The sequence below is a fragment of the Meles meles genome, chromosome 14 (genome assembly GCF_922984935.1).
Source record: "Meles meles chromosome 14, mMelMel3.1 paternal haplotype, whole genome shotgun sequence".
NCBI classification, from domain to species: Eukaryota; Metazoa; Chordata; class Mammalia; order Carnivora; family Mustelidae; genus Meles; species Meles meles.
Genome location: NC_060079.1, coordinates 27,380,836 through 27,405,833, shown reverse-complemented (window position 1 = coordinate 27,405,833; position 24,998 = coordinate 27,380,836). Strand labels below are relative to the sequence as shown.

The window sequence follows — 24,998 nt, the reverse complement described above, 5'->3', positions numbered from 1 at the left end:
ATTCTTCGCACAAACAGTAGCAGTAGCTACAGCATACTTGTTTGTTCCTTCCCCCAACCCCCACCCTGGCCGAGACTCACAGAGGGCGAACCTGGAGTGTCCATACCATAAAACCTGCCCTGATCTCTCTGGGGCTGTTGAGATGTGAGCTGGGACAGTTTCTGAATAGGCTTGTGATGGTTATTATTTCACACCATCATTTCAGTTACTCTTCAGAAACCAAACAGTAAATGAAGATGGTGACCCCTGGGTATTCATGTTTTCCCAAATAAATAGTAGGAACTTGGCATTTGGAGAAGGTGGGCGAGAGAAAGTCATCCAAGTGCTTGTAGGCACTAGTCTGGGGTTTCCAGAGTGGTGGTAGTTCACTTGGTTTCTCTTAGGCTGAAGTTGTGTAACCCAGCCTGGTCCTACCCTGCATGTCTCAGAGTGATCATCTTTATGTTTCAGGGTTTATGCTTTCAATGAATGCAACATGAAGCCGTATTTGAAAAGTGGCTGACATTTTAGCAGTTAGGAAATACAATAAGTAAAACGGAGCTAAGCACACATACACTTTTTTTTGGTCACACTCCCACTGCTTCTGCCACGTTAGCGGTCAGGTATCTTTTTGTCTTGTTGTTGAGATTTAATGTTGGGCCCAGCACTTTTGCCTCCAGACTCTCATGTCTCATGTTAGATAAATGTTATCATCTATGTTTTAAGGACAACAAAACAGAGAAGTTAAGTGTTTCACCTACACCAAATGTTTGTGGCAGAGACGAGATTTGAAGCCAGGCCTTCTAATTCCACAGCTGGTGAACTTTTCACCAGTTGAGTAGGTGACTATGTTATGGAAGTCTTCTTATAAATTTTCTGCTGAGTGGGTTCTACCCTCAATTATTAAGTGAACCCATACACTAAAAAGAACCCATAACCTATTCCAATAGAATAAAAAAAAATATATAGGATACCCTGATAATAAAACCACATGTAAGAATACTGAATTTTTATTTATTTATTTACTTATTTGACAGAGAGAGACATAGTGAGAGAGGAAATACAAGCAGGGGGAATGGGAGATGCAAGCGTCCCTCTAAGCAGGGAGCCTGATGTGGGACTCGATCCCAGGACCCTGGGATCATGACCCAAGCCAAAGGCAGATGCTCAACGACTGAGCCACCCAGGTGCCCCTATAGTATTTTTTTTTTATCATCACATACTTTAGGGAAAATAACTTTCTGATAAACCAATAATAAATAATGTTAAATACCAACATTAAGTCTAAAAACATGGATATTAATAAGTGTCATAGTCAAAACAAATTAAATTAAGACTCTCTAGCAGTAAAACCTTACAGAAGTGAGATGGTTTGCAAATTCTTTAGTTTTAAGAATTATGTTAAGTGTGGGATGGTGGATACTTGAAGCCAAGAGAAATTTATCCTGTAAACTAAAGCTATCAAAAGTGTTCAAATTATGTTTGAGTTGCCTTTTTCATCTTGACATGAGGAAATAGACCAATAAATCTAGTAGGGAGTCATTCGATTGAGAAAGATGGAAGAGGAAGCATCAGCAATAAACACCGCCCAGTAAAAACCTAACGCCTTTCCACCTCTCCACCTCCCTCCCTGTGCCATCATCGTCCACGCAGACTGGGCAGGGACAGTGAGACGAGATGCTGGGCAAGAACTCTCAGGCTGCCACGACCAAATCTGTAATTTCTGCTTCTGAATGAGTGGCTCCCTTTCCCCCACTAACTTAATCCTTTGTACTGAGCGAGTTAAAAAAATTTTTTTTTAATTTTGCTTTTAGGTGGAGCTTGCAAGGTAGATTTGAAAATAAATGTTGACCATTACCTTATCAGATTGTATACAGCCTTATCATAAACGTTCTTTCTGCAAAGGGCCCATTTTTAGCTGAGAGGCCAGCAGGAGACAAGTGGGGAGCAAGATAGTTGTTTGAGGCCTGAGGCAATTATTTGCTTGAGAAAAATTGCTGCCGGATGAGTGGTTTCAAAAATCTCAGGCTACCCATGTGGTCTTTAGTGGGTAGAGGATTAAAGGGAATGGAGTTTCTCCTGTCCTTTATAAATACTTGCTGGACAGCTAATGGGTTTTTGTGTGCATGTGTATTTCCTTTTTCTATTGGGGAAATTACAAGTCATACAGGAACATCCTGCGATAAAATATATGAAGTTGAGCCTGAGAGACTAGATCAATGAGATTGAAGAAATGTGACCTGGGTCTGTAGCGTGCTGTGTTATAACTAAAGTCCTGGCGTCTGGATTTATCTGCAGGTGACTAACTATAGTATAGCATGAGGCATAAATAAATAGGCTACTCCATCAGCAACTTTTAGCATAAAAAGCTTGTAACCCCCATCAAAGAAATCATGCTTACATTTAATTATGCTTAAATTTAAAATGCTTACATTTAAAATTAATATTAACATTTTAAATTTAAAATGCTTGTTATTTTATTTTAAATTAGTACCCACCCTAGAATTCCCATGAGCCTAATCCCATGTAATCTCAAATACTGTGCTTCTGAATGAGCAGAGCCCTCACTGCATTGCTTAAATGGTATGATAAGTGGCTCTCCTCGTTCAGTATCTGTTAATCTGATGAGATCTCTGCATTATGGTGAGACTGCGAATAGCTGAAATCTGAGTTTCCAAGCAAAGAAACACAGGAAGAATGTTCAATGTAATTGTTAATTCTATGAAAACAGGAATGTAGAAATTTTTGAAAATATCAATTAATCTTTGTTTCCTTATCTTTTCAAAAAGAAGTTTAAATGTGGCTCCAAAATTTTTTTAAGAATGGCCTTATTAACATTGTAAGTAACCAATCCTCATTTTAGGAAATTACGTATTAATAAATATTTTATAACCACAAATTACATTCCAAATTATTTGCTTGCCACCTTTCAATAAACTTCATTCTCTTTTCCGGAGGTAGTGTCGAAGGAGATGTTTATGGAGATTGGAGAAAGCTTTCCCATCAGCGCTCCAGGAAGTCCCTGTCAGCCAGTCAGAGCAGCCCTGCTAGGCTCCTGTAGGTGGATGTCAGAGGCTGGAGGACAGGCTGGTAGCCCTTGATGCCCTTCTGCTGTCCTCAGAGACAGGAGAAAGTGCCACGGCGTGTCCAACCCCCTTACTCTCCCTGTGACTCTGACCAGGGGGAAGTGAAGAGCCAGCTGATCCTTCCAGTGCCGTGAACCCCCCTCCACCCCCACATGGCTTTCAATCTCCTCCCTCCCTCTGCTGGACCCTCTTAGAGAAACCTCTCTCCTTCCCGCTCCTTTCTCTAAATCTCTTTATTTGCAGATCTCAGCAATGGAGGGAAGGTTGACTGTGTCTTTTCTTGATAAACCCTATTACCCAGGCATTGGGTACCTGGAACAGGAGAGATATCAGGGGAGTTACAGGGGAGCACCCACATGAGAAAGGTTTTTTGGGTTGTTTTTTTTTTTAAGATTTTATTATTTATTTGAGAGAGAGAGAGAGAGAACATGAGTGAGGGTGGAAGGGCAGAGGGAGAGGTTGAAGTAGACACCCCGCTGAGCAAGGAGCCCAGTGTGGGGACTTGATGCCAGGACCCTGGGATCATGATCTGAGCTGAAGGCAGCCTTAACCAACTGTGTCACCCACACGTTGCTAGAAAGTTCTTTCTAGGGGATAACACCTGCTTTTTCTCAGCCCATCAACTAGAGATGTCCTTTATTTAGCCATAAGATTCCCACCTCCTCATATGGGGGAGTAAGGGAGTAAAACCTTTAACTGAAATATAATACATACAGAAAAGTACACAGTTCATAATTATACATCTCAGTGAATTTTCATAAATAGAAACCCCCATGTAACCAGTATGCAGATGAAGTTTATCTTTTTATAGTGAGATTTATTTCTTTTTTAAGATTTATTTATTTTAGAGAGAGAGAGCTCACAAGAGAGAGCACTCAAGTTGGGGGGGTACAGGGAAGAGAAGCAGACTCCCCACTGAGCACTGAGCCTGATGCAGGGCTCCATCCCACAAACCTGAGGTCATGACCTGAACTTAAACCAAGAGTTGGACTTTCAGCAGACTGAGCTAGCCAGGTGCCCTGTGATATTTATTTCTTAATTATAAAAGCACTTTGTAGGAATTTTGGAAAATTCAGCAAAGTATAAGGAAGAAAATAAAAAGGCACTAATTGTACCTAATCCCCCTCAAAGGATTACTAATAACACTGGTGTGTTTTCAGGCTGTCTGTCCCTTCCTTTCTCCCACACTGATTTATATGTGTCTATAAATACATGCACACTGTACCACAACCTTGGAAGCTTTGTGCACGTGCACACACACACACACAAAACAAGTTCTAAATAGTTGTAGTAACTTGACACACAGATTTTTAGATATTTCATAGCCTGGTCATTGGCTTCCTCAGCAGAATGCCAGGGAAAGAAAGGCAGGGAAACTAAAAACCTTCTGTCTCCTTACTTGATGGCAGGGAAGGGGCTTTTTGTGGGAGAGGAGGTTGAAATAAATGACGGACTTAAATAAAATGGTTCACGGATTTCACTTATCCATTATTTTCCCATTTCTCAGAAAAACTAGGCATTGATGATAGGAGGTTAGGAAGGTCAGACACTTCTCAGTAGAAAACCTCTTTCTGCAAAGCAGAAGTGAGACCTGGAGCCAGACTTCTGGGTCCTCTGTGAAACTGAATGTGAGCAGTTTCTGGGTACTCTATGAAACTAAACCCTTCGATGCCCTAGTTTCACTTTTGTCAGAAGGCCAACTTTAATTCTTTCTTCTTTTATTTTTTAAAATACTGTATTTATTATTTATGTGGGAGGGAGAGAGAGAGCAAGCAAGAGAGAGCATGAGCTAGGGGTGGGGTAGATGGAGAGGGAGCCCCCCACTGAGCAGGGAGCCCCATGCGGGGCTTGATCTCAGGACCCTGGGCCCATGACCTGAGCCAAAGGCAGACACTTAACTAACTGAGCCACCTAGGCGGCACCAGCTTTTTTCTTCTTTTAATTAGCTCCCTTGCAGATATCCAAATAGACCTTAACCACAGTGGCTCTTGTGTGAGCAAAAGGAAGCAGAGTCAAAACGTCGGAAATCAGGCTCGAGGTCTTTTATAACTTGCAGCACAATGACCTTCCCCATCACTACTAACACGGACGGGAGGATGCCTTCATGGTACTTGGATCTTGCTGAGTTTCCTGCTCACATTGTCAGGAAGAGAACAGTTGGCACCAGCTTCCTGTTGCTATTGGTGGCACAGGGCGTGATGCCCGTCTGCCTCTTAGCTGGCCAAGGACTGAGCTTCTGCAAGGGCGTTTGATGGGTTCCTTGTGCTGGAAAAAGTTGTTTCCCACAGAACTGCCTATGCCTTTCTTTTCTTTCTGTTAAATATAGATTTTATTTATTTATTTATTTATTTAGAGCATGTGCAAGAGTCGGGCAGGGGGCAGAGGGAGAGGAAGAAAGAAAAGCAGACTGCCCACTGAACTCCATTCCAGGACCTGAGATCAGGACCGGAGCTGAAATCCGGAGTTGGACGCCCAACTGCCTGAGCCTCCCAGGCACCCCTGTCTTTCTTTCTTAGAAATATACTTTATTATCTTCTGTATTTGGGATTTATGACACATGCAGAAACTTTATTGGACCTTTTATATTTGTAAAATGTCTTCTTGGATCACTCCTTTCTTCTTGCTGACTCACATTCAGAAACAGCATGACATGGCCCGTATGTTCACCTGTGTTCCGGTATTGTCTTTGCAGTCGAAATCAGCTGTCTGCCCTGCCTGCCTGCCTGTGCGGTCTGCCTCTCAAAGTCTTAATCGCAAGTAACAACAAACTTGGAGCGCTGCCCGAAGAGATAGGTCAGCTCAAACAGTTGATGGAGTTGGTATGTTACTGATTTTTAAGATGCTCTCTTTATTTGCTTACTAGTGGTAGTCTATCAAGGTAGTCAGAAAGACTCTGTGCTACAGTTGGACAGGGAGGCACATATGTTGCTGGAAGGCTGTGCATGATAAAGTCATTAAGTGGAGAGAGGAACAGTCTTGGCTTTGCTGTAGCAGACACAGTTCCTGCAATTTACAGGTTTCCGGTAGTTTACGCTTCCTAAAGTTCACAGGATTTACAGTTCCTGAAGTTTGCAGGTTATCGTGTGGTAGTTAGATCATTTTTTTTTCAGATTGTATATAAATTTGTGACAAATTATGGTTCAACTGGCAAAGTAATGTACAAATAAGTTAATAAGTTAATAAAAATACTTTAAGAATATGGATAATTAATTTAGAAAACGCAGAGTGCTCTGATTCTGTGAGGGTTTTAGTAGCCACTGCCCCAAATTGATGAACTCTAAAATGTGACCAAATCCCCAGAGACAAAAAAAGAAAAGCAAACCTTATAGATGGGCGGAGCTGGGTTTGTAAGTGTGCACCTGAGTCTAGAACACTGAGGGCCAATAACTTTGCTCTTGTGTGCCAACTCCAATTAATTTCTTTGGGGCCACGTAGAACATTATGGTGATGATTTGTGAGGCCCAGGTAGAGAGTGCTGTGACCCCTACATCATGTCTGCATGGGGAGTCGGCTAGGAAAGTGACAGCGCCCATATCATATTTGTATCAGCTTTGGTTTTGGCATAGAAATGAGTTATTGCTGTATAAAGGCACTAAAGGTGAAGAAAGTATTTTCTTCAGGACTTCCGTGATAATAGTGTCTGACACCTGTTCCAACTAGCTCACACCGAAGTTGGAATTGGTTATAAAGATGCAGGGGTCTCCTCAAATAGCTAAGCAATCTTGGGAAAGAAGAACAAAATCAGAGGTGTCATAGTCCCAGATTTCCAGATAGCTAACAAAGCTGTGGTAATCAGAACAATATGGTACTGGCACAGAAACAGACACGCAGATCAGTGGAAGAGGATAGAGTGCCCAGAAATAAACCCATGCTTAGATGGTCAGTTCATCTATGACAAAGGAGGCAAGAATATACAATGGGGAAAAGACAGTCTTTTCAATGGTATTAAGAAAACTGGACAGCTACATGTAAAATAATGAAATTGGAGCACTTTTTTAGACCATACACAAAAATAAACTCAAAATGAATTAAAGACATAAATGTGACCTCTGAAACTATGAAACTCCTAAAAGAAAACATAGGCAGTAATCTCTTGGACATCGAATAGCCTGAGCAATACATTTATGGATATGTCTCCTTAAGGCAAGGGAAAACAAAAGCAAAAATAAATTATCGAGTCTACACCAAAAGAAAAAGTTTTTGCACAGCAAAGTAAACTATTAACAAACAAAAAAGCAACCCGGTGAATGGGAGAATGTATCCTCAAATGATTTGTTCAATAAGGAGTTTATGTATATTAAATATATATTTAATTTATTATATATATTGTATATATCATATATAATTTATATACATGATATATATGTCTTACATATAATATAAATATATAAATTTATATAAATATATAATCTCTAACCTATAAATTTATATAAATATATAATATATAATAAAATTATAAATATATTTATGATATAGTATAATATATTAATATACTAAATAATATATTTTATATATAAAATATATAATATATATAAAATAAAAATTTTATAATCATAAAATATATAAAATATAAAAACATATATAAAATTTAAAAAACCAAAACTGCTAGTCAGATACATTTTTTTTCTTTTTTTAAAAAATATTTTTTTTTAGGAGTCTGATAAACCACAAAATCCAGGTCTGCTAGAATTTGGAGTAAGTCGTACAAACACAATATAAATCACAGGTTGGTTTTTTTCCCACTTCTTGGGCTCCCACAGCTGGGTGGCGCATGGAATGTGATCAGTCTGCTGGAACCTGTTGGCAGCCGGGACGCTGTCGCACGGCACGCTGGGCTTAAGCCAATAGCATGTTCCCCCATCTGCCGGGCTGCCAGCTGTGATGAGGTGGCCCGAGTGCTGAGCCTGGAGCTGGCCCCACACCAGAGCAGGGCTTTCCTCAGGTGCTCCTGGCAGCTGCTGGGCTAGCACTGCGACAGGGATGGAATGGCACCGTGTGCAGCCTCACCCCCAAGCTGTGGGGTGGCCATAAGGGACCCGTTGAACTCTCCTTAGGCAGCCTGTACAGAGCCCAGCTCCAGCAAAGGCCGCCCTGCCTCTTCATTACACTAACTGTTTAGTGCTGACTGACCACTTACTACACTGCCGTCGACTGGCTCCTGCTGTCTTTTCTCCACCAGCAATCACGGTTGAATCCCTGAATCCTAGAATGTGAGAGCCACAGGGGTTTCACAAGCATCTAGTCCAAGTTCTTGACATCTTACAAATGAAAAAACAAACAAACAAACAAACACCCCAGGATAGAGAGACAGTGTGATGTATGGAAGGTCCCTGTGGTGTAGCTGACTTGTGGCCTGAGCTTGAACACCCTCACCCAGCACTGTTTGATGGGAAGATAAGGCAAAGCAGCAAATGTTACTCTACTCTATTCTCTCTTCCTCTCCTCTTCTCTCTTCTTCTACTCTACTCTCTCTCTTAATTCCATTGCAGTTGACATACAGTGCTATATTAGTTTCAGGTCATAAAATAGTGATTCAGCACTTTGACAGAACCCCTGGTACTTAGCATGACAAGTGTCCTCCTTAATCCCCATCACCTATTTCATCTGTCCCCCCACCAACCTCTCCTCGGTAACCATTAATGGGTTCTCTCTAGTTTAAAGTGTTTCTTGGCTTGTTTCTTTCTCTCTCTCTCTTTTTCCTTAGCTTGTTTGTTTTTTAAATCCTGCATATGAGTGAAATCATTTGGTATTTGTCTTTCCCTGACTTATTTCACTTAGCACAACACTCTAGCTTCACATATGTGGCTGCAGATGATAAGATTCCATTCTTTTTTATGGCTGAATAATATTCCCGCGTGTGTGTGTTTGTGTTCCATAGTTTGGCTATTGTAAATAATGCTGCAATAAACATCGGGGGCATGTAACCCTTTGAAGTAGTATTTTTATATTCTTCGGGTAAATACCCAGTAGTGTGATTGCTGGATCATAGAGTAGTTCTTCTGTTAACTTTTTGAGGAACCTCCATGCTGTCTTCCTCAGTGGCTGCACCGGTTTGCACTCCACTGAAAAAGGAGCAGCACACAAGAGTTCCTTTTTCTCCACATTCTCACCAACACTTGTTGTTTCTTGTGTTTTTGATCTTAGTCATTCTGACAGGTGTGAGGTGATACGTCATTGTAGTTTTGATTTGCATTTCCCTGAGGAGTGATGTTGAGCATCTTTTAATGTGTCTCTTGGTTATGTTTGGCCGTCTTCATTGGAGAGATGTCTGTTCATGTCTTCTGTCCCTTTTTTAAACTGGATTATTTGTTTTTTGGGGGGTGTTGAGTTGTGTAAGTTCTTTATGTATTTTGGATACTGACCCTTTACCGGATATGTCATTTGCAAATATCTTCTCCCATTCAGTAGGTTGCCTTTTAGTTTTGTAGACTGTTTCCCTCGCTGTGCAGAAGCTTTTTACTTTGATGTAAATCTCAATAGTTAATTTTTGCTTTTATTTCCCTTGCATCAGGAGACATCTGGAAAAATTTGATATGGCTCATGTCAGAGACCCTACGACCTGTGTTCTCTTTGAGGATTTTTATGGTTTCAGGTCTCACATTTAGGTATTTAATCCATTTTTAAATTTTTGTGTAAGGTGTAAAAAAGTTGTCCAGTTTCATTGTTTTGCATGTAACTGTCCAGTTTTCCCAACACCATTTGTTGAAGAGACTTTTTCCCATTGGTATTCTTACCTATATTGTCAAAGAGTAATTGACCATATAATCACGGATTTATTTCTGAATTTTCTGTTCTGTTCTATTGATCTACGCGTCTGTTTTTGTACCAGTGCCGTAGTGTTTGGATTACTGCAGCTTTGTACTATAACCTGAAGTTTGGAATTGTGATGCCTTCACCTGTGCTGTGCTTTTTCAAGATTGCTTTGGCAATTTTGGGGTCTTTTGTGGTTCCATGTAAATTTAAGGATTGTTTGTTCTAGGTCTGTGAAAAATGTTGTTGGTATTTTGATAGGGATTGCATTAAATGTATACATTGCTTTGGGTATAGATATTTTAACTATTTGTTCTTCCAATCCATGAGCATGGAATGTCTTTCCATTTCTTTGTGTCTTCTTCGATTTCTGTTATCCGTGGTTTTAGTTTTTAGAGTACATGTTTTTTCCTCTTTGGTTAGGTTTATTCCTAGGTATTTTATTATTTGGGTATAATTATAAGTGAGATTAGTTTCTTAATTTCTCTTTGTGCTGCTTCATTATTAGTGTATAGAAATGCAACAGATTTCTGCACATTGTTTTTATATCCCAAGACTTTACTGAATTCATTGATCAGTTCTAGTAGTTTTTTGGTGGAGTCTTTAGGGTTTTTTATATAGAGTATCATATCATGTGTAAATAGTGACAGTTTAATTTCTTCTTTGCCAATTTGGATGGCTTTATTTCTTTTGGTTGCCTAATTGCTGTCAGCAAATCTAATTTTAAATGTACTGGTAGCCACATTTTTTTAAAAAAGCAAGTAAAATTAATTTTAATAATATATTTTATTTCATGCAAGATGGCTAAAATATTATTTTAGCATGTATGCAATATTCAGTTAATGAGATATTTTATATTTTTCTTATATTAAGTCTTTGAAGTCCGGTATATATTTTACACGGACAGGATCTCACTGGTTGGACCAGCCATATTTCTCATGCTCAGTAGTCACATATGGCTGGGGCAGCTCTGGAGCCTGTGTTCTTGAACTGTGCGAGCAGGCATGATCTTTGTGAAAAGCATTTATTTCTGACGTTGGTGAATACTTAATCAGTTGCCATTTATTTAACCACAAAGGGTGACTGGCCTTGCTTAAGGTCACAGCCTAAAAAAAGATTAGTTTCCATCTGTTCTTATTTATCTTTCATCTCTTTTTGCTTAAAATAGTAGTGCTACTGGGGTGCCGGGGTGGCTGTCATTAAGCATCTGCCTTCAGCTCAGGTCATGATCCAGGGTCCTGGGTTCAAGCCCCGCGCTGGGCTCCCTGCTTGGCAGGAAGCTTGTTTCTCCCTCTCCTGCTCCCCGTGCTTCTGTTCCTTCTCTTGCTGTGTCTCTCTCTGTCAAATAAATAAATAAAATCTTAAAAAAAATAGTAGTGCTCCTATAGGTACCCATGTCAAATGATTTTTAGTTATCAGTTAGAAAGAAATTCCCTGGAGAGCCTCAAGTAATTCTAGACTTGCTTCTGGGGCTTTTGTTGTATAGTTACATGGTAACCAACTCTTAAAAAATTTGGGAGTCAGCTCCCCTCCCCCACCCAAGGATTCAGAGTACCTTAAGGCAATTAAGTGCTGATAAAATCACTCTGCTTATCTGGCTCTCAGCATTGTTTAGCTATTTTGGAAGAAATATTTTTAAATTGCACATCAGACTTGAAGAATATACTAAATGGAGCCGTAAACCCTCTCCTCTTCCAAGTGGGAGTATTGCAGAGTCCTCATTGGCCAAAAAAACAAAAACAAAAAAACCGTAGCTCTCTGCAAGAAAGGGGGAGTCCTCTCTAATTTTTAAGAGAAACTAAAATTGGAAAACGCCATCTTACCATCTTAAATATATCACAGTTATCTGAAAATAAAACAAAAATCATTGCTATGCAGTGACTGTCTCATCCAGCCATCTGAGATTGTGCAGAGAACAAAGTTGATCTTCTTCCATGAAGAAGCCATTAAGAAATACGTATTGAGATGTCCCTTTTTGAATCAATGATAGGCCAGGAGAGAGTTCCATGTTGTTTGAGGTGCAAGAGAATTTAAGGAATCCTAGCTCTGTGGCTCTAGGGTCATTTCTGATGGGAATGATCTAGACCTTTCCAACTCTCTTGGCCACTCTGAATTACTTCTGTCCCTCTGTCCCTCTCAGAGCTGTAGCTGTAATATACGTTGCTTTGTAACTCTTTGTATCTGGGTGTTCTTTCTGTAAGAGAAAGAGAAAAGGCCCTGACGTTTACTGAGCACCTTCTATATGCTCGGCATTTTACTAGGTAAATGACCTGGATTATTTTATATAATCTTGACAGTGACTCAGCAACATAGATACCGTGTCTACATTCTGTAGGTAAGTTTGAGTTTCAGAATTACGTACCCAAAGCTATTGGAGTGGTGGAGCTGGGATGAAAACCAATTCTGTATGATGAAAGCCCCAACCCTGTCAACAGCGCCACACAGCTGTGCTTGCTAGGTCTTCTTCTAGATGACCTGTCTCATGAGGGGGGCCATGTTTTCTTTGTTGAGTTCCTGGTTCACCTTGCAGTGGTTTTCCCATTAAAGTTGGGGCAGAGCACAAACAGCCAAAAGTGAATCAGAGAATGAATGTTAAAAAAATAGGGGCAGTGTCCCTCTGGAAGTTTCCTCGTGGAGGAACTAAAGGTAGTCCGGGAAGGTCAGTAGAACATTCTGGTATTGACTAAACCTTGTTTTACTCATCAAAACCACATTAGCATTTGGAGACATGGTTCCTTTACTGTCAAACCATGCCTGAAGGAAAAGGCATGTTGAATATTTGGTAAGAGATGCTGGGTGAATGGCCTATGTTATAATTTCCAGACAGCTGTGAAGAGAAGCACACCGAGTTAGAGCACAGTGAAGGTGAGTTTCCTCATGGTTCTCTGTGCAAGCTGACATCCTGGGGTCCAGAGACGCTCTAGCGTGGTTTCTTTCCATTTGTCTTTCCCCAACTCAGGCAGTGAAAATTGTGGCTTCCGGCTCTTACCTCCATATAAGTGAACATAGTATCCGTGATCCAGAAACCTGCTCTGACCACTGAAAAGCTAACAGGGTCTGACACAAGTAATAACTGATAGAAAGGTGCATTTACTGTGATTAGACATCTCATTTTTATTCTCTTTTCATGAAATGTTTATTTGTGTGGGGAGTTTGAATTTAAGGATTGATTATCAACACAGGGTGTATTGGCCTGCTTCTGAGGAAAATCCCTTCTTCATTTTCATCCATAGCATTCCAGCCTCTGGGCTAGATGTAGGGGAGACATAAATTCATGTGTCTGCCATAATCGGTTTTCCACTTGCAGTCTCTGGAGATGCCTCCTAATGTCTCTATTTTCTGTGGAACAGTTAGAAATCCCTGGCTTGTGTAAGATCCATTCTGTTGAAGAGCATTGGGGTGGGACAGATGTTTGTGGGCATATGAAAGGGCGTGAAGTAGAGTTTTATATGGAAGGAGACTTCCAGTAAGCATTGAGAGATGGTAATTTATCATACCAGTGGTTTCTTGAGAAAGTCTTGAGTTTAAATGAATATATTGATTTTTCTTAAAAAAAAAAAAAGTTCTGGCTACAAGCATTGAGGTTTCTGATTGCTAAGAAATCTAAATTGACATTATTCCTAAAGGAGTTAAGTATCTATCTTTCAAAAACTCTTCATTATTTCTGTTGTGATAAATGCATTTTTCTACTATTGCAAGGAAATTTGGATTTTTTAAATCGTTGCCACTTCTTTTTACATAGGCACAGAGCGGTTAAGACATTTACCTTAAGTTACACAGTGAATCATACAACAGACACCCCCCCCCCCACCAAAAACAACATGATCCCATGATGGGAGCTAATAGCTTGAATTTCCTGTCAGAATGTTTGCATTTCCTTCAGTTAAATAAAGAGTTACACTGATTACAAAAATACGACTTCAGCAATTTCATAACCATACTAGGTTTTTGAAAGCCGGAGAGTCAGAGCAAGGTAGCTCATGAGAATACCACGTGCATTTCCACAGGGTGGCCCGGTCTCACTTGGTATCTTTTCTAACCAAGACCATCCTGACCCAGTATGCAGCAGTTGTATTGGTTTTCATTAGAGGTTACTCTTTTAAAAAAACACTTTTTTCTCTTTTTTTTTAGTATTATTTTCTGAAAGTGAACATTACCTAGCTTTATAATCCAAATTAATATGATGTTTTAAATCCTTGTCATTTTGCATCCTGAAAGGTAAATTAACAACTAGCACTTAATAACAGAAATATATTAGATTCCAATGTGCATTAAAGACTTCTAGAGACTTCCTTTATTGCCTGGAAGGCATGGCATGAAAAGACTCTGAAGTTTTTTCCTTCAGTTACCCAAAAACATGTTGATTAAACCAGGAGAAAAAATATATTTAAGTCATAGTTAAAATTCTCCATTTTGTTTTTTTTATCTCAATGACTAAATTAGACTGGCTGGTCCATTAAAAACTGAAGTGTGAGTATTTATGTTAATATTTAATAATTAGATTCATTTCTGTATAAAAAGAATAAATTAGTAAATATTTATGACATCCTTATGATTTCTTTTTGGCTTGCCTATACATTTGCAATATTATAACGGTAAATATATGATAATCTGATTCACCGAAGCTTGTAATAAGTATTTTCTGAGTTATAGCTTAGGCGCTAATAGAAAATTCGGAAAGGATTCATTTGGCTCTTCTAAGAAGCCACTGAATCTGGAATTCATAGCTTGGCAAATTCTCACTAATGTATGAAGCATTGGTGTTATTTATTTATTAAATTTACTTTCCTAAATGTTATCTTTTTAAAATGAACTCCACATTTAAAAAAACATACCTTAGGCTAAATGTGGACAGACATGTTCTAGAGAACCAGACCATTCTAAGAATATTATTTTTCATATTCTGAACTGAAACATCTTACCCAGAGCATTTAGACTATTATCCTCTCTTTCCTCCTCCTCATTCCGCAGCTAATTAAGACATGGAGTTTTTTTATTTTTGTGATGAAATTCATAGCTCTTTAAAATTTAGCAAGTTTCAGTAACTGGGGGGCAATAGAGTTTTGCATAGTTTCTACAATATTGATTATACAATAGTGAAAAGTCTTTACCTTGCTTTCATGCTAAATCTGCCTGGGCATTTCCCCCCTCATTATTTTGGCAGGACAGGAAATTACTGACAGCAGAGTACTATTAAAATAATTTGACCTTCACTATACACCCTTCTAAATGTAAGTGGACAATTGGACTTTGTGTTTCTAATTATCTATAGATGTCCTATCCTGTAGGTCAGAAGGAAAAACTCTTTGTCATTATGTTTCTTTTTTTTTTTTTAAGTGTGAATTGGGTAATGGCTTTCTTTACTAGTAAGTAAGCATTTAAATATAGCTGAAGGAGGTTGGTTTTCCTTGATAAAGCCATTATGTTAGAAATACGTGTTAGAAAAAAAACAAAACTACCTTATATTTAGGGAAACAGGCATACCCTTTCTGACTAAACAGAGGGTAACCAACAAAATGCAAGGTGAATATAGTACCCCCTAAGACTGAATGAGACTTTATGCTGTGAGTAAGTTGCCTAAATATATCTGTTATCTCTGTTTCCCTCTACCCTCCTTTTTTTTTTTTAAAGAGCGATTTTTGGGGAGTACCTGCATGGCTCATTGGTTGTGTATCCGAATCTTGATTTAGGCTCAGGTTGTAATCTCCAGGTCTTGGGATCGAGCCCCGTGTCAGGCTCTGTGCTCAACAGGGAGTCTGCTGGGGATTCTCTCTCCCGCTGCCCCTCCCCCCTCAAAATAAAAGTAAAAGAATGATGTTTTAAGGAATTCTGTCCTTTTGGGGTACCTGGGTGGCTTAGTCATTAAGCATCTGCCATTGGCTCAGGTCATGAACCCAGGGTCCTGGGATCGAGCCCCACCTGGGGCTCTCTGCTTAGTAGGAAGCTTGCTTCTCCCTCTCCCACTTCCCCTGCTTGTGTTCCCTCTCTCCCTGTGTCTCTCTATCAAATAAATAAATAAAATCTTTAAAAAAAATTTCTGTTCTTGAAACTTCTGAAAATTGTCAGTTTCATATAAAAAATTTGATTACCATAAACTGCAAAAAGGGTCTTTCTCATGTGGTCCCTCACAGACTTATAAAAACTTACTGTAGATGTCAGTAACATAACTTCTCTCGAGAGATGGAAAATTCTCACTGTTTCTTCCCTCATGACCCCCTCCCTCCCGCCAGCCATCACCAGTGTGACTGTGCCTGCCTGTGAGTCCAATAGAATGATTCCTTGTCAAACATTGCTAGCGCTAACCTGTGTACCCTTTATGTGAGGGCTCTTCTCAAAGAGAATGGAATGGCTCCTCTTGCTTATCTGTGACTTGGCTGACAGATAAAGGTTTCTTTGAAAAGATTTGGTTGTGGGTATCTGTGACTGATCAGATGCCATCATCATCGGGAAAAGGTAGCATTTCACTTCCTACTTCTGGTATATGGAAGTATATGCAGAGACACAGAATTATTTACTGACTCAGTGAGAGGCTCAAAGTGACTGAACACATCTCTGGACCTTTTAATTCTGTAATTCCTTCCTCCAACTCTTATTTCTCTGCAGATGTACTGGTAGGTTTTTGTTTTTAAACACTGGGGATGTTTTTCATGGAATTCCGTGTGACTTTTCTGGGCCAGGAGGGCTGCATCCACAGCCAGCCTGGGGGTGATGCCCTTGCATACCCAATGCTGTGAGCCCATCACCCGCCACCTCGCCTCGGTTGGACGCGGAACTCGGAGCAGCACTGCAGCTGATCGAGCTGTGTAGGAGACTCAATCTCTGTGGAGGGCTTCTTCCTTCCCAGTAGCCGGAGTGATTTTAGTCCTCTTCGGCAACTGATAACTCAGTTGGCAGCCTTTCAGATTGACAGGTCACCTGAGGATTTTCAGATGAGAAGGTATAAGAGGCCAGTGATCCCCTGTGTCCTGCACAGTCCTGCTCTTACACAGAGCCCTGGGGTTGCTGAGATTGGGTCCATGGTGAGTTCTCCTCTGAGTGAATGTGAAACTGCTTTGCTGCCTTGTGAAGGGGGGGGGGGCGGTGGTTGTAGGTTCAGAAGTGATGTGGGGGAATTTAAAGACTCAGTCTCAATGGGATCAAACCTAGCCCAAGTATATCTGTGATTCTGCCCTTTCAAGCAGGACCTGCAAGGGATCAGTGCCTTATGTTGGAGCACCCCGGGGTTCCAGCCGTGAGGCAGAGTGAGAGTGTCAACAGAAATGGACTTTAGAAATTTCATCCAATATTTATTGATCCATTACTTCATACCTGGCATTCTGCTTGGCACCAGGAAGATGGAGTGAATAAGACCCAGTATCTTCCCTGTAGGACCTCACAGGCTCATAAGAGAACGCAAATGTGTGAGCATATGAATATAGTAATAGATTATGCATAGGGCCACAGAGGAAAAAGTGGTCATTCTGCCTGGGTGTTAGTTTGGCAGGGGTGGGGGGGGGGGATGGTAAGAGGTCTCAGAGAGGAGTGATCCTTGAATTAAATCTTGGAAGATATAGGAGGGACAAGAGGACAATATTGGGAAATGGCACACCAGACAGGGAGGAGCCTGAACAGGTTTGGGACTGTGAAATACCAGGGCATGCGCTGGCGACAGCAATTGGTAAGGATATGGCTTGAGGATGCAAGGGAAGGCTTTCAGACGGATGTGCTGGAGAAGCAGACCTGAACAGTGGCTGCTGGGCCCTGCCATGGAGTTGGGTGGGTTTCCCAGGAGCTGTTGCAAATGTCTGAGTTGATAAATGACATAGTGAAATGCACACTCTGATAGCTCTGGGAAAGATGGGTCTGGGCAGCAGACCGAGGTAAGGAACCAATCAAAGAGACCATTATAGTGTACCAGGAGAGGGAGTGTGGCTCTGGACTGGAGAGTAGCTGGGGTGAGGGGAGGAAGAACAGAGCTGAGCTTCCAGAGAAGGAGGAAGAGTGGGATGGAGGGAGAGAATAAGCATATTGTAAATGTCGTAACTTTCATTTTGCCTGTGTCGAGAGGTGTGGTTCCAATCAACGATCAGTGGGATATTAGTATTTCAGTATAAAAAAAGACATCATCCACATGCCCCACAGTCTTGACTGTAAAATGTACTTAAAGGTTTTTAGGTCCATCAAGTTCCCAGCCTTCCAGTAAGAGCTCCATCTTACATGAATAGTGCATCCAAAAGATGCATTAATAGTCATCATTTCTCACTGTAAAATGTGAGTGTTTGGTAAGTAGGATATGTAACCTTCTATTTCAAGGCGCTGTGGGATAGTGGCTTAAGAGTGGGCGGGCATTCGTTCTAAGTGTTGACTGCCTTGGACGTAACCTCCCTGAGTCTCATTTTTCTGACTGTAAATGTTAAGCTGTGAATGCTGCCTCATGGGTCCGTCATGAGAATTAGGAGGTTGAAGCCCATGAGCACAGCAGACACGAGGCCCTCAGGATAGCCCCAAATACTCCACACATCCTTCCTTTCACCTCTTTTTTTCTCCTCAGAGGATGTTCAAAATGGTACACTTTCTTTTTCTATTCTGTGCTAAGTCTTACTGGGCCAGGGATGTACTGACCGAGATAAAAAGGTCCTTGAATAGTTGTGCTCATATGTAAATTCCTTAAGAAGCTTTCACATGAAATGTTTGATTTCCGGGAAAAGGGTGTTTATCATTTCTGCCTTTGCTTTTGGTGCAGGATGTCAGCTGCAACGAGATCACAGCCTTGCCCCAGCAGATAGGTCAGTTGAAATCTCTACGGGAACTGAATGTCAGAAGAAATTACCTGAAAGTTTTACCACAAGGTAAAAAAGAATAAAACAGGAGATGCTTATTCTTTTTTGTTTGTTCGTTCACTTATGTGAAGAAGGTAGTTTGTCTAGCCATGTTTGTGTATGCCTACTGATATTAATTATTAATTGTATGAATATGAATTATATGAATTTCATATGCTGTTAACAGAAAAGTTAATATTCAACTTTTAATTTTCCTCAAGGAGTACAGCAATGCAATCATTCTCCTGTTTAAGTCTGTGTGTGCGTGTTGGTTTGCGCGGGCTCACGTAACAAAGTATTACAGATTGAGTGGCTTGAACATCCGAAATTTATTTTCTCACAATTCTGGAGGCAGGAATCTAAGACCGAGGTATCTTCTGAGGCTTCTGTCCTCGGCTTACAGATGGCTCGCTTCTCCCTCTGTCCTCACAGCATCCTCCTTCTGTGTCTCTGTCCTAACCCTCTCTTCTTATAACAGTCGTATTGGGTTAGGGCCCACTCACATTACCTCCTTTTAACCTGATGACTCCTTTGAAGGCCTTATCTCCAGACACAGTCCCATTCTGAGGTCCTGGGAGTTAGAACTCCAACAACGTAGGAAAACTGGGGACACATGATTCAGCTCATAGCAGGGGGCAGGGTGAATTGTTTTGGTATGGATGTGTGATGTTCTGGAACATCAAGCTAACACTATAGGTGATGTGCTTGGTCTTGTAGACCCAGCTATTAGGACTTCTGGCTTTTGACACCTGGTCACCCTGGTGGGAGCCGCCCCCTATGCTTCAGGTGAGGGCACTAGCCCTGCTGAGCGGTCCTTGGACGAATGTCACTGGTAGTTTTGGTGAGTCTCCCAAAGGCCAGAAGCAAAGATCCTTCAGAACCTCAGTGGTGAGACTGGTTGCCCCCTCAAGACCTCCCTGCTCAGAGCCAATCTCAGGCAGACTCTTTCCTGTGCTTGTGGGCTTCTACAGTATGTCGCTCTGATACTTCGTCTCTGAGTTCAAAGAAAAAGATGCATTTCTTCAGAAAGTGTGCACCCTTCAGAACCTTGACTAGCAGCTTTGTAGACGGTGGTGGATCTGAATTGCCTGTTTTGGGGATTCTTGTTCAGACTTGAATCAGAATGAGTTGATGAGCCATAAAATATTGAATGCTTTCCCAAACACGTATTCTCGTTTTCAAAGATCGCATTGATTTCCATCCGTTTCATTTAGGGCCACTAGGCATACTGGGTTTCAAATATATATTTAAAAATATACCTCAGAGCAAAAGCACATATTTGGAAACAAGAACGAAAGCATTTGGTTAATGTGATATGACAGCAGCTAGTCAAGAACTGCCTGACTTTTATTATTTTTCATTTGATCTTTGGCCTGAAGGCAAGCAGATGAAGCTCACGGAAGTGAAAGAACTTTATAAAATTCAGGGTGCTTTATAGATGGGAGGTTTGAATGCCTACCTGCCATCCGTCACCTTTCCTGCACTGAACAGCATTTTTAAGAAGTAGAATTAGAATCTCTCGGCACAAGGATGTATTAATTTATTACTTGAGATAATTTAATATGAAAATATTGATTTTTTTCATTCTGTCATTGGCTAACCCATTTTGAATGGAAATGGTTTTTCTTGGTTTGAGCAAGTACAAAAGGGAAACAACGCTTATTAACTACACATTTGTAAGCATTTAAACCTTTTGTGACATTAAAGAAAGCTAGCCTCTAATTGTAGCTCTCATGCTAATCACTGAAAAATCATTACAGATCATCAAACTCTCATTTTCAAAGGAAAAATGTAGTAGAGTCATTTCACCGATGCCTATAATATTTAGAAACCTGTCAACAGTGTGTCTGCAAACCGAGGTTTTTCTTTTCTCTCAGCACTCCCTATACTCTTACCTTAAGAGCATTCCTTTCTCTTGAAAAGATCATTTACACCATTTCTATCCTTTTTATAATTGTGTTTTCTCAGGTTTAATATTTTAAAAATATATTCAAAACTAAAACTTCAGTTTACTAGAAAAATCTTTCTTTTTTTTTTTTTAAATAACTTCCTGAATATCAAGTTTCTTTTTTGCTTCACTCTGGAGAACTCTATTAACAAAAGAGCATTGATAGTGCTTTCAGGCAGTGAATTTAAAGACTTTCCATATTTACTTGTTTTTCCTCTGTGAGTACCCCTCCCCATATGCTTTCAATCTGAGAAGGGAGAACAAGTCTGTGGCCTAATTACCCATATCAATTTTGTGGTGGTTTTCCTATAAATACTGCAACGAGGAGACCATATTTTGTTTTTTCTAGGACCAGAGTGGACAGAATTAAGATTAAAGGAGCCAGTCATTGACCGTCTTTGCAACAGAAGATCCCTTGGATTTTCTTTTTCTTTTCCCTTTTCCTGCCCTGTTTCTTTTCACCATTCCTGGGCTGGAGTTATTATCACCCCCCCCCCCCACCCCATGCCCACCCCATATTCTTGTTGTGAAACTGCCAGACTCTCGTTTTCCCAAACTAAGATGGTAATTGCGTTCCAAACTGCAATTAACGGGGATAGTCATTCTAAAAACCATTCTTACTTTATTTACCTTATTTAAGTTGCCTCTCCTCCTCTTCCTGGTACGACTGCCAGGAACTAACCCTCAGTCTTGCTTAAAGGTCTTCATTTTTAGTGGCAAAGACTTGCTAAAGCTCCGGAGTCCAGTTAAATTTTGGTACGGATGGCCATGAACTAAACCTAAGTTTAGTGAATAAAACTAACAGTCTCAGAGATGGATTAATATCACTAAGAGTTACCGCAAGGCGATCTTCCTCTCCTATATAAATCCCTCTAAGCCTTAGTCCTGTTTTAGAAATTAACTACGAAGTGAGAGGGATTTGACTTTCCCTTTTCCTTTGATTTTCTTGATTCCCTGCTGTCGTCCGGGTTCCCTTCCTCCTTCTCCCCTTCACCTGCCGCCGCTCACAGAGCCTTCATCAAGGCAGCGTCCCAAGAGGAGCAGAGAGCGGGCATGTCATCTGCCCTGCTCTTGGGGGTGGAGGGTGGGGACTGGGTTTGGGCAGTGAACTACTCAGGGCCGTTGACACAGAGCTGAGCTTGGGACCTGCCAAATTGGATGCTCTTTGGCCTCTCTTCCAGCACTTGAGTCCGCTTGACTCCATTTTTTAAATACGCAGTAATTCACTAAGGCATGAAACAAGGAAAGTCCCTTACACACCCAGAGGCCCAGAGCCAGGTGAATAGGAGAAGAGATACGGGTTGCTAAGAGCATCTTTGTTTGTGGAACCTGAAGTAGCACAGCGAGTCCAGTGACAACCCTCAGGCATACGAGGGGGAGGGGAGGAATTATGGGAATTCTTGCTGTGAGTCCCTTTATATCGCACCTGCCTGTCCTCCGCTTCGGAGCTCCTTGCGTCTTCGAAAGCCCTGTATTTCATCCTTTCCCACGTCCTGTAATAAACATGCTGTGACCCCTTCTGACATGAACCCGCCCGAGTGTCTGACGCACAGATCTTAGCGCTTTGCCCTGTGTCACCCTACATGTCTGGTGTTGCTCAGCCCCTTTGCTCCATGGAACATATTTGACTTTGTTCCTTGCAGCTGCCAATGTCGGTTGGAATGCTTGAAATTACTGAGTGTTTACTATGCCACTGGGTGGGGACTTTAAGCTAAATATAATGTTCTGTCTTGTTTGTGGAGTTGCAGAAGACGGTGAAAAAGCAGTAGAATTGAGCCTCATCAAATCAGGATTACAGGGTCCACGGCAACATTCCGAATTAGATAGCATTTAGTTCTTAACGTGAAATTTAAAAAAATCATGAACATATTTCTTGTAACCAGATACGTTGACTAGATAAGAATATTTTATGATTAGCTCATTGTTCATAAGCTCACAATTGAAGTTAAAACATAAACATGTCCTACGTGGTATGGCTTATGTGATTGTTTTGCTGGAAGAAAGGCCTTTTTAAACAATAGATATTGTAAATGTCAAGAGTGTTTCTAGCTCTTATCAGAACTCACAACAATTTAAAATCATTGCCCTCCCGTTGAAAGATTTCCCCCTCCCCTTTAGTAAAATATTTTATACGCATACCACATATTTCTGGCACATAACTTGCTTTGATCATGCTAACTGATGTTTTTCCTGGTAAGCAGAGAATGCATTTTTGAATTTAGCCACATAATCTTGTTGCTTTCTGAATTTGTTCTTTTTCTTTTTTTTTTTTCTTTTTTCTTTTCCCTGTTCTTTAGAACTAGTAGATCTTCCCTTGGTAAAGTTTGACTTTTCCTGCAATAAAGTGCTCGTGATTCCCATTTGTTTTAGAGAGATGAAACAGCTGCAAGTGTTACTGCTTGAGAACAACCCTTTGCAGTCTCCTCCAGCGCAGGTGAGGGATGGCGGCAGAGCTGCTCCCTCCGCGGGGCACGATCTCAGTAGCGCGTGGGCAACTCCCAGCAGAGCTGGGCCTTGGATATTCTGCTGAATTAATATTGGTCTGGACATGATCACAACCTCTGAAAGATGAAACCTTGGGTGAATCCGACCACAGGAAGGTATCTTCTGCAACGTTGAGTCCGTGTTCCAGCGTTTGACTCCCTGTTCTGATCACTGCAATCCTAGAATTAAAGGTTTGAGTGGGTTAGCATTTGGACAGGCACTGGAAACTCCTTCATGGGGTGAATGGCTTATCAGTGGAGTAGTATATTCCTCACTTTCATGTGAGCTGAGAAACGGAGTTTAAACATTTCGCACACGATTGTTGGTTATTTAGAGAGAAGTTCCAAGTTCAGCTGTTAAACTGTGTGCGAACAAATCGAATGCTTCCAGAATTGGAACGTTACTCTGTCAGGGATTTGGCTTCTCTACGTTTTTACACTGTTTAGACTTTGATACATTTCTGTTAGGATGGCTTGCTATTCAAAGTAGAATCTAGAAGACATGATTGCCTAAATTCTTATATGTTTTGGATATTAAAATTTAATTTTTAGAGATTTAAATTCTCAAACTTAGTGTGTATTGTTGAAGTGTTACTTAAAATGAAAATGCAAAAATGAAAATATACAGAGTCACAGGTCTAGTGTTTACATTTTGTTTCGCCACTGGAAAACAAATATGTATTATTAATTTCTCCATAGATTTGCACAAAGGGCAAAGTGCACATATTCAAGTATCTGAGTATACAAGCATGTCAGATTAAGACAACCGACTCCCTTTATCTCCACACGATGGAGAAGCCACATTTACACCAGCACGTGGAAGACAGGTGAGTGTGACTGCAGTCACTCAAAGCCCCCGTTTAGAATTTGCTTAGACCAAGGCACGCCAGGTAGGTGACTCCAAAAATTCCTTTGCCTCCTTAACCAATGCAGATTGGTTTTAGTGTTTTAGCAGTTTGGAATAAGAGAGAAGAAATTGGTGCTGTTGATAACCTTTCTACGTCTTGCTAATCTTGTTTTCCCTATTCTAATCAATAATCGTCTTTCCTGAATACTGTGTGTGTGTGTGTGTGTGTGTGTATGTATGTATACACATGTATGTTATATGCACACGTATATCTCCTTATAACTGTGATCTATAAGTACAGGTATTTTTGACTTACCAGGTAAAACTACCATATCAAGCTCAGGCATGTCTTTTTAATTATTAATTTTTCATCTGCCTCCAGAACATTGTTAAGAAAAACTGCAGGTTTTGTTTTATAATTGTCTTTTACAAATGCAGTGTGCATAGTTTTTGCCATTTCCTTTTTGGAACGGAAGGGTTAGAATCCTTTCACATGCCCTTGGCCTTTTGTGGCATAATTTGGGCCTTGAATTTTCAAAGAGCAAAATTCCCACACTGGACACATGTATAGAAACACATTGTTTTAAGAGGTCTTTACCGAAGAGACCTTTGCTTAACTCTCTACTGAAAAACATGGTGACTTGAGGCACCTGGGTGGCTCAGTGGGTTAAAGCTTCTGCCTTCAGCCCAGGTCATTATCCCAAAGTCCTGGGATGGAGCCCACATTCATTCGGGCTCTCTGCTCAGCAGGGAGCCTGCTTCCTCTTCTCTCTACCTGCTTCTCTGCCTACTTGTGATCTCTGTCTGTCAAATAAATAAATAAAATCTTTAAAAATCAAAAACATGGTGACTTAGAATCTCAGCCTACTCTAATGATACCTTTATATAATACTTAAAATATGTATTCATTATTTTAGTTTTATAGACATCAAATTTGTTTAGTCACTGGATAAAAGCTTACAGAATTATTGAGAGTAACCACATAAGAGGCAAAAGCCTCTTATAAAAGATAAAAGCAATTAGGCAGTTTTTCCTTTTTTAGACAGTAGAATTCATAAGATAAGAAAATTTGTAACCATTTCAAGAACAGACTACTTGTTTAGAGTG

The 24,998-nt window shown here is 40.5% G+C and overlaps 1 protein-coding gene across 4 annotated transcripts in view; it reads left to right on the top strand.

Moving 5' to 3' along the window:
- Positions 1 to 24,998, top strand: part of LRCH1 (leucine rich repeats and calponin homology domain containing 1) — a 194,882-nt gene that overhangs the window by 112,418 nt on the left and 57,466 nt on the right. For all 4 annotated transcript variants that reach the window (XM_045977953.1, XM_045977952.1, XM_045977954.1 and 1 more), the window contains exons 3-6: positions 5,758 to 5,884; positions 18,538 to 18,643; positions 22,859 to 22,995; positions 23,744 to 23,871. In XM_045977953.1, coding sequence (XP_045833909.1) covers positions 5,758 to 5,884; positions 18,538 to 18,643; positions 22,859 to 22,995; positions 23,744 to 23,871 — 498 coding nt within the window. The remainder of the gene's footprint in view (positions 1 to 5,757; positions 5,885 to 18,537; positions 18,644 to 22,858; positions 22,996 to 23,743; positions 23,872 to 24,998) is intronic.